Source organism: Beauveria bassiana, assembly GCF_000280675.1.
Source record: "Beauveria bassiana ARSEF 2860 unplaced genomic scaffold BBA_S00012, whole genome shotgun sequence".
NCBI classification, from domain to species: Eukaryota; Fungi; Ascomycota; class Sordariomycetes; order Hypocreales; family Cordycipitaceae; genus Beauveria; species Beauveria bassiana.
In genome coordinates, this window is record NW_007930847.1 from 330,814 (window position 1) to 340,009 (window position 9,196).

A 9,196-nucleotide genomic window follows, 5' to 3' on the forward strand; every position below is an offset into this window, starting at 1 on the left:
AACGCGTGCTTTGCCAGGACTTGGCAAACGTTGAGGGTAGAGACTCAGATTGGGGATAGTCATCAAGAAGGCCTGGTCAGAGGTGCAGCATGACAACATCTAGAAAAACCCCGAGGAAGTTTGTGTGACGCCTACCCTGCAAAGAACGGATGGCCATCACGACGGACAATCTCGACGGGCAGGAGTGAAGCCGGGAACAAGACACGGGCAGAGACTGAAGAGCAGCGCCAATGGGAACAGATTTATCCTGCGCGGGAGCTGATTGCAGTGAAACGGACAACAAGCAAGCGCTGGCGGAACTTTTGAAGAGAGTGATTGTTATCGACGCCGGAAGTAATGCGCAAACCGAGGAGGTACGCAGATGGATGGGGCCCGGGTTGTTTGCGATGAGAGCTAGGTTACCGCTCAGAGCAACACCAACACTCTAATCATTGGCGAGACTATAGCACTCCCAATATGAAAAGGGCGTTTGCCTCGCGAGACCTCGAGCAAAGAAAAAAAAGAGAGGAGGTAAAAGCTTCCATTCTACCAGTCGATGCCGGGCGGCTGTGTTCCGGTGCCGACCCCGCATCCGCCGTGTGCAGCAGCCGCTCTCTGCCTTTTAAACTTGCAGGGACGGACTAACCACCAGACATGAACAAAACCCCATTCATTGTCACCATGCTCGAAAAAATCACAAAAGTGTACGCCAACCATGGCATGCCCATCGAGTGCGACATTTATACCCCCTCGGAGCCCGTGCCAGATGCGCCGGTCGCTCTCTTCTTCCACGCCGGCGCGCTGAGCGGATGGGGCCGGGATTGCGTCCCGCCATGGCTGGCACAGGTACGTTGAGAGGAGAAGGGCTGTAATCCAAGGGTGGTTTTCGCTGCGGGATGGAATTTGGGCTTCTTTTGGCTGATGAGCGAAATGTTGAATCAGACTTGTTATAAGCAAAAGTGGCCGCTCATCAGTGCGAGCTACCGCCTCATGCCGCAGACGGGCACCGACGGCCTGGCGGAAGATGTTACGGCTGCTTACGACTTTGCGCAGAACTGGGACTGCAGCGATGGGGAAAAGCGACGAGTCATCGTGGTAGGAGCCAGTGCAGGTGCGCATGTCCCGCCCTCCCTTCCCTTCAACGACATCATGGTGCGCCGTTCTAACTCTTTCTTTTTGCCGCAGGCTTCTTCCTGGCCTCCTACCTCGGCCGCAACGCCAACCCGCCACCCGTCGCCCTTTTTTCCATTGCCGGCATCAACTCCTTTACGGATCCCTTTTACAGCTCCTCGGTGCTTGTAACACCAGAACCGACGCCGTACTCGGCCGTCGCACCCGCCCTCGACGCCGACTCTCCCCTCGTCGTTGGCCGGTCCATTCCCAACGGCCACGAAAACGCAAGCATCTTTCGTCCCGAGGCACTACTGGAAGACGGGACCCGCGACCGGGATTTCCAGCTCCCCGTTGCCGAGGAGGACACGCGCACGGAAGCGGAGAAGCGGCTGTGGGACGCGCGCTCGCTGCTGTACAGGTACTTTATCCACCAGAATCGCTGGCCGGCGCTGACGGCGGCGCTGGACGGCGGGAGGGAGTGGCGCGGGTGGGAGCGGGAGCGCAAGGAGAAATGGCCGCGGACAGTGGTGGTGCACGGGAGCGGGGACGCGGCGGTGCCGCTGCGGGTGAGCGAGGAGCTGCGCGAGGTGATGGGAGGGCAGAGGGTGGAGGTGGTGGTGGCGGAGGGCCAGGATCACTTGTTTGAGAGGGCCATGTTCTTGGAGGAGCAGCGGCCGGGGATGGATGCGGTGCGGGAGGCGGTGGCGAAGCTGGTCGAGGTTGTGAAGAAGGCGTGATGTGATGTTGTGATGGGAAATGAAGTGTTTGATGCTCTGTTGTTTGGAAAGTGGGACTTTTTTTGCTACGTTTCGAGCCTGGATCTCGAGTAGAACTTCAAAGACTCCTTGGACAGTTTGCCGGAATCAATTTTATAAGTTGCATCTCGGATACTTTTCCGCAATTAAGCAATCTTGTTCAACTGCAGGTAGTATTTGCTAGTTGTAACACTTCTTGCCTCTGACCAGAACCAAATTCATAAAAGCTACATGATTGAGAAATCAAGCCATGGCATCAAGAATGTCGATACTTTGCCGTAATTGCTTGACTTTATTCAACTGCAAGTAACTTTTTGCAAGTTGCAGCCCTCTTGTCTGTTTCCCCCAAGGTCTGGATGACATTTCCGCCTTATTTCCGGAAGCGCATTTTCACAGAACTAACAAGCTCAGTTCAGCCAATCAGCCATCGCCAATTACTCTATTCCAGTGTCCCACATGGATCTTTCTAGCCCAATGAGCAATTACAGAGAGAGCGCTGATGTAATGAATTTCTAATCAAGACTGCGAGGGGCTGTGTATCTAATTAGTGGATGTTTGGATGGTCACTAAGTATTATGAAAGCACTGTGAAACCTATTAACAAGCTCGCTCTTGGTTAGCCTAGATGCATATGGAATGTAGCAAGACAACTCTACTCAAAAGCACCAGACTCCTCCAAAGTATTCGCAACTATTCCACCACATGTCGCTTCTCGTCTATATAACAACCGTCTTTGTTCCCAAGTCCCAGAAATTTTAATGTTTCAATCTACACTCTACAACATCATCACAGCAACCATCTTTGCTCTCCTCTCCTCCAGCCTCGTCTACATTTACACAGCCGAATCGGCCACTGCAACCATTGCGTCCGCTCCGCTCGTCGCAGCCAAGCAGCGCCTAACGACCTCGCTGTCTTTCAACTTGCTTAACAAGAGAATCATTCACACACCTGCCGTCGCAATGACTGCTGCCAACGCATCTGCTGCTATTCCTCGAACCATCCGAAAGGCCTTTTTGGCCAGAGAGCAGTCCGAGGGCCAGGGCGCCCGGGTGCGCCGCTCGATTGGCACGCCGGCCCTGCGCAACTTTACGCCCTTTTTGATGCTCGATCACTTTTCCATTAAACCTGGGGCTGGATTTCCTGACCAGTACGTTTTTCTTCTTCTTCTGCTCCGTTTTTGATTCTGTTATTCCCTGGCGTCGCCCCTCCTCAGCTTTGAAATGCTAACATTGCAACCAGCCCCCACCGCGGCCAAGAGACCATTACCTATCTCCTTGAAGGCGCCGTCGATCATGAAGACTTTACGGGTGCCAGCGGCACAATCAACTCTGGTGACCTTCAGTTCATGACTGCCGGCAGAGGCGTGCAGCACAGCGAAATGCCGCGCCAAAACGCCGACGGAAGCGCCAACGTGGGCCTGCAGCTCTGGGTCGACCTGCCCAAGGAGCTCAAGTACTGCGAGCCGCGCTACCGCGACCTCCGCGCCGCCGAGATTCCGCAGGTCGACGTCGACGGCGGCAAGGCCACCATCAAGGTCATCTCGGGCCAGAGCCACGGCGTCGACTCGGTCAAGGACCTCGCCTACACGCCCGTCTGGCTGCTCGACGTGACGCTGCGGCCCGGCGCCAAGGTTGTGCAGCCGCTGCCGCAGGGCTGGAACGCCTTTTCGTACGTCCTCGAGGGCGACGGCGTCGTCTTTGGCAAAGAAGGCGACGACGCGAATCGCGTGCCCGTCGCGCAGTACCACAATGCCGTCTTTAACCAAGAGGGCGACGCCGTCTACGTGGAAAATGACAAGGATGCCGCCAAGGATGCGCGTCTCGTGATTGTAGCGGGCACGCCACTTGACCAGGAAATCGTCCAGTATGGGCCGTTTGTACTCAACTCGAGGGAAGAGGTTGTGCAGGCCATGACAGACTTTCAGACGCACTCGAATGGCTTTGAGCGCTCCAAGGGCTGGCAGTCTGAGATTGGAAAGAGCATGAGGCACTAAAAAGGGCTTTTTGCGCTGTGTCACATGGGAAGACTTTTTGAAGGGAAAATTTGCGATTGGTTGAAATCGTTTTGAATGAGGCGTTTTTTTGTAATATAGCATGGGGATCACGCGTCCACAGCCAAGAAAGAAAACTGGCGTCTGGCAGCAAGAATTGCTTGCGCGGTATTTTGAAATAGCTTGAAAATGGATATATATTTTTGCAAAATTTGGCTTCCACTCTGTCTACCAGTTTTGATCTGTAAAGATGCATAGAGAAAAATTAAAAAGTCCCGCCTAGTGACACTTGCCTCAAGGCAGGCCTTGTACTTTTATCCTTGCCGGAGAGTACACTGCTGGCTGAGCCCGTTACAGGGAGACCACGTGGAAATCTACCCGGCACATTTCTCGGAAGGAAGCTTGTCATAAATGACACGATAATCTGGCTATTCTTGCAACGTGGCTAATATCTGGCTGCCCACGACGCCTCTCCACGTCGGGCTTGCGGGGGTTGGGCTGGTCAGGTTGCACGGCATGACGAGCTTATTACATATACTTCCGTACCACGCCTTGTGTGGCGGAAGTGTTATTAATTATTCTTGCATATTAACATATGTTGAGGCCGCTCTGCGCCATGTATCAATATGCCGGTAGGAGCTATCAGTATGCCTTTACAATTCGCAAAGCCCGTCGGGATAAGCCGATTGAAAGAAAAAAAAGATTCGAGACCGCCGGAGACGACCATCCGGGGACCTTTTTTTGCTGGCATGGCCATGCACTACATACCCAGATGGGAAAAGACCTCGGAACTTGGGAGATGAGAGAGAATCCGAATGAGGCGACGCGCACGCAGACCGAAACTTTGATAAATGACTGCATGCATATCGTGGCGGCGCACCTCCAATTTCGAACTGGCCAGGCTCAATGGTTGCCTGCTCTCCGTGTGCGGCGTGTATAATTAACCGGTATATGTCGGGCCAACTAAAATACGAAGAGTGCAAGTGGCACACGCTCGACGTCACGGCAACATAGAAAGGGGAGGCGCGGGGGGGGGGGGGGGGCGCCGCAAGGTTGATCGGTACATGTCTCCCGTTCTCGGAGCCGGAACGTTTCCCGTCAGCGACCCGGCGGTCAAGTTGCAGGACTGCAGCAGGTCCGGATAAAACAAACAGTATTTCTTGCGTCTTTTCCTAAACTACAGGAAAAAAAAAAAATAAAAAAAATAAGCTGCAGCACTCACCGATTCAGTGGCGAATGCCTCACGCTGTACAGCCGTCGGGCCAATCTGCGCGTTGATTAGCGAACCATGACGCCCGAAATCGTCCAACAACAAAGGCAGCGACATGAATGCAAATGCAAATGCAAATGCACTGTTCCAACGCCACTTGATCATCGTCAGGGGTCCTGGAATGAGTGTGCTCACTTGAAATGCCACCCTCTTTTCTCTCTCTTTCTCTCTCTCTTTTTTTTTAAACTTGTTCGTGCAAAGAAAAAAAAAAAAAAAAAAAAAACGAAACATCCAACATATTCACACGACCCGATGTAATTCGGGCCGCTTTACCCCGGAAGCAAGGTTTGGCGGGTGCCTCACAAAAGGAAAACCCTGCCAAGTCTTTTCATGACCTTGTGTGGACCATTCCGCCATCTTTCGAGCATATTCAACCTGCTCATTGGCTGTTTGACGGCAAGGCTGGCTGGACTGGACATTGATTTAGGGCTCTCATGGTCCAACCGGATTCCCGGGAGCTGGCCTGAGCGACGCTGCAAATGCGCTGATGCATACACGCATACACCGCTTTTGCGCGCTTTTTTCCGTTTCTAATATAGTGTAATATAAGAAAGGATCATGAGCACCTCAACGACCAGTAATAGCAGTACATGATGTATAACCCCCCTGCCCACTGGCTGACCACGGCACTTGACATGCATGGTTGCTTCTGTCAGTCGACACATTGTCCCTTGTTCCTCTTGAACAAATTATACCAGTATGTCTTTTCAGTCAATTTTTTGAGTCAGAATGCTACCTTATTTTCAAGAGGACGCAGTGGAAAGGTCTAACCCGTGTCTGAAACCAATCTTTGCTCTGTTTCCGATTTCCTGGGTCTGAGTCGCTGGTCTGCATGTTTTGCGTTTGGCCCAGCTCATGTGCGTCAGCTTTGTCATTCATAACTTGACTTTTTTGAAGAGATTCATTTGTAATAACTACGATGGCAGGGTAAAGTAGGATTCATGTCTCGGGCCTTTGGCAGCCCGGTAAAGGTACAACCGCTTCGCAAAGTGTGCCTGCCTTTTTTTTTTTTTTTCTTCGCCCTCTTTCTCTACAGCCATCAGAGGAAAGAAAAATATGGCTCAAGGGCCTATCCACGTGTCCATATGCATCCGCATTCCAGAGTATTCTAGTGGTGTCGTGATGCATGACTCGGCTAGCCTTTTGGACCGTTTTGAAAATGTGCATCATGGCAGGACATACCTTCTTAGAGCGTCTACGACATGTGCCGCCGTCCATGCAGACCACATCCTCGCCCACGCAGCCCTGGCTAGTTAGGGTGGTCACGACTTTGCAGCTTGTCCATCATGCAAGTGCGTGCCCAACCGACCAGTGCTGCCCACCTCCGCCCCCTCCCCCCCCCGGCTTTTGGGGGACCCGGCAGCGAGGACAGTACACAAGGTACTCCATACTTACTGCTGGTTGGCCAATTTTAGCTCGCCTAGTACCAGCTGATTGGACGATGCCGCCCATGACCCCTTGCTGGGATGTGCAAGATACCTGGTAGTGCTGGTCCGTCGCGCCGGTGCAAGCGAAGTTGAGAAGGGGGAGGGGAGCTGCAGGCTGCGTCTTGTGGGCAGCGAATGAGAGACAAGCAGAGGAAAAAAAAAGAAAAAAAAAAAAAAAGCTACAATACCACACCCCAGGCCAGGCCGAGAGTTTGCGCAGACATATTGTTTAGTTACACCAACCAGGCGAAGAAGAGAGAGACACGACGGGGCCCCCGTATCTGAGACAACTTGTCAGAAAGCACCGGAGGGGGCACAGCAAGGCGTTGACATTTATACCTTGCTTCTGCATGAAGGTCCGGCCCGGTCAGACGGTAGAAGTTGGTCGCAGGTTTTGCTTCTGCCTGCCTGTCTGCCTGCCCTCCTCTCCTCCCCCCCCCGCTGGACTGATTTTTTTTTTTATCCTCGGCGCTGCGCCTCATGTTAACCATCTGTCATTCGTTTCTGACGTCGCCTTGCAACGCTGTTGATCTGCCGAGTCCCCCCCAGTGCGACTACGACGACGACCCCTTGCAAAGTTGCCAATCCCCGCGTCTTGTCGGGAACCGTATCATTATCCGGTACTGGTATATACAACGCTGGGGGCGTCCCCGTTTTTCAAGACCGCAGTATCACTTTAGTTAACTGATGGAACTGGACTGGACAAGGGGCCCAACAGACCGACAAGAAACACAAAGCGATTGACTGACTTGAACTGACGGGTGTTTCGCTGGTTACATCAGGGACGGATTCAAGACATTCGGCAAAAAAGGTACGCAAAGCACGTCTCTTCAATGAGGACGGGAAAAAAGCTTTTTTTATTTTTTACCCACCTTCCACATCAAGGGAACTCAATCGGCCGTTCCCGCCAGGGTCTACCCGCTATTAGCCCATCCACTTGACCAACACAATCTCCGAGAACCTTGGACGGGCTCTGATACATTCTTCACGACGCCGTGTTGCCACTAATATCTCCGACGTTAGACAATCTGTCTATGAGTATTTTCATTCTAATAGGACACACGACAACCTAACCCGCTCCCCCGGGTCTGTCCAACGAGCTAGCGGCAGCCGTGTGACACCACGGGACCCCCCCCCTCCCCTCACTTTCTTCGTCTACACCCTTCTCTTCTCTGCACATCTTTCTACGTCGCTCTTTTAGGAGGTCAAGGTCGTACGAACCATAGTAACAGGTCATACATTCAGCTCGTCACCCCTCCTTGGGAATTACATCAGGCTCGAGAGTGTGGTAACTCTAGCGCGAGGCGCAGTGGAGAAGTTCGTCGTTGGGAATATAATAAAAGCTAACAACACCAGTCTTTTTCTGAGCACCGTTTTTTTTTTTTTTTAGTTTATGCCTTGGCAACACAACTTGCGACTTTTCTCCTCTTTCTTTCTCTCTTCTCCTTCTTCCTCATATCAAAGTATACTCCGTCTATACACAAGCTGCGTCCGAGAACGGAGCCGCCTATAGCAGGGGGCTATCCTATATCATTGTTTCTATTGCCGGGACCTGATTTCAACTTGCATATCGAAGAAGGTCATTGCCGTTGCGCTTCACACATCCCCCACTCACATCACGCGGTTATACTTTGTTCGCATCTAGCCCATTTACAAGAACTTGAGCTCTTTTTCCTTTCTCAACTCAAGTGTTCTGGGTGGGGAGCTTTCAACTCTACCGCCATGGGCGCCGCACAGACACCGTCCATTGTCGAGCACGCGTATCTGCTGACGGCAGCCGAAGTCTTGAGCTACATTCGCGCCGGCGATCTCACCGTCGAGCAGTATGCGCAGGCGCTGCTGGACCGCATCGCCGAGCGCGACTCGCAGGTCCAGGCGTGGGCCTATCTAGATCCCAGCCGTGTCCTGGAGCAGGCGCGTGCCCTCGACGCCGTGCCTCGCGAGCAGCGCGGTCCGCTTCACGGCATGCCCATTGGCGTCAAGGATGTCATCTATACACAAGGTAGGTGGGCCGCTGTTATTCCCGACAAGATTGCCATCTCGGCGGTGCAGTGATGCGCGCTACGAAAAAAGAGAGAATGTTCTCTGGGCTGACCGCGCAAAATCCTACCCCCCCCCTCCTCCCCCTGATATAGATATGCCGACGCAATTCAACTCGGAGGCGTACCGGGGCGATTTCCCCAAGGTAGACGCTGCGCCAATCAAGGTGCTCCGCGCGGCTGGCGCGCTGCTGCTCGGCAAGACAACAACGACCGAGTTCGCCGCGACCGGGGAGGGCCCGGCGACGCGCAACCCGCACGACCCGTCGCGGACGCCCGGCGGCTCGTCGTCGGGCTCGGGCGCCTCGGTGGGCGACTTTCAGGTACCAGTGGCGCTGGGCACGCAGACGGGCGGCTCCGTGATCCGGCCGGCATGCTTCAACGGCATCTACGGCTTCAAGCCGACCTGGGGCCGCGTCTCGCGCGAAGGGCTCAAGTTCTTCTCCGTCACCTACGACACGCTAGGCTTCTTTACGCGCGGCGTCGACGACCTCGTGCTGCTGGCCGACGCCTTTGGCCTCGACGACGACTCGTCTCTTCCCGCGCCGCCGCCGCCGCCGCCGGTGCGGCCGCACCTCTCCCCGTCCGGCTCGGTCGCCGGCCTGCGACTGGGCCTGATGCGCA

At 53.9% G+C, this 9,196-nt stretch overlaps 3 protein-coding genes across 3 annotated transcripts in view; all 3 read left to right on the plus strand.

The window, feature by feature from the left end:
• Positions 1-660: 660 nt before the first annotated feature.
• BBA_04997 (uncharacterized protein) lies at positions 661-1,829 on the plus strand (the record flags this gene model as incomplete). The annotated part of the gene is made up of 3 exons (XM_008600094.1): positions 661-825; positions 922-1,090; positions 1,165-1,829. The coding sequence occupies 3 exons, from the start codon at positions 661-663 to the stop codon at positions 1,827-1,829; spliced, it is 999 nt and encodes a 332-aa protein (XP_008598316.1).
• A 775-nt stretch (positions 1,830-2,604) lies between these two features.
• Positions 2,605-3,839, plus strand: BBA_04998 (Cupin, RmlC-type; the record flags this gene model as incomplete). Its single annotated transcript, XM_008600095.1, has 2 exons — positions 2,605-2,993; positions 3,086-3,839. 2 exons carry the CDS (start codon positions 2,605-2,607, stop codon positions 3,837-3,839), a joined length of 1,143 nt encoding a protein of 380 aa, XP_008598317.1.
• A 4,416-nt stretch (positions 3,840-8,255) lies between these two features.
• The window catches only part of BBA_04999 (amidase family protein), a gene marked incomplete at both ends in the record, with an annotated part of 1,705 nt that continues 764 nt past the window's right edge, over positions 8,256-9,196 (plus strand). The window contains 2 exons of the mRNA XM_008600096.1: positions 8,256-8,535; positions 8,669-9,135. Of these exons, the coding sequence (XP_008598318.1) occupies positions 8,256-8,535; positions 8,669-9,135 (747 nt within the window). The remainder of the gene's footprint in view (positions 8,536-8,668; positions 9,136-9,196) is intronic.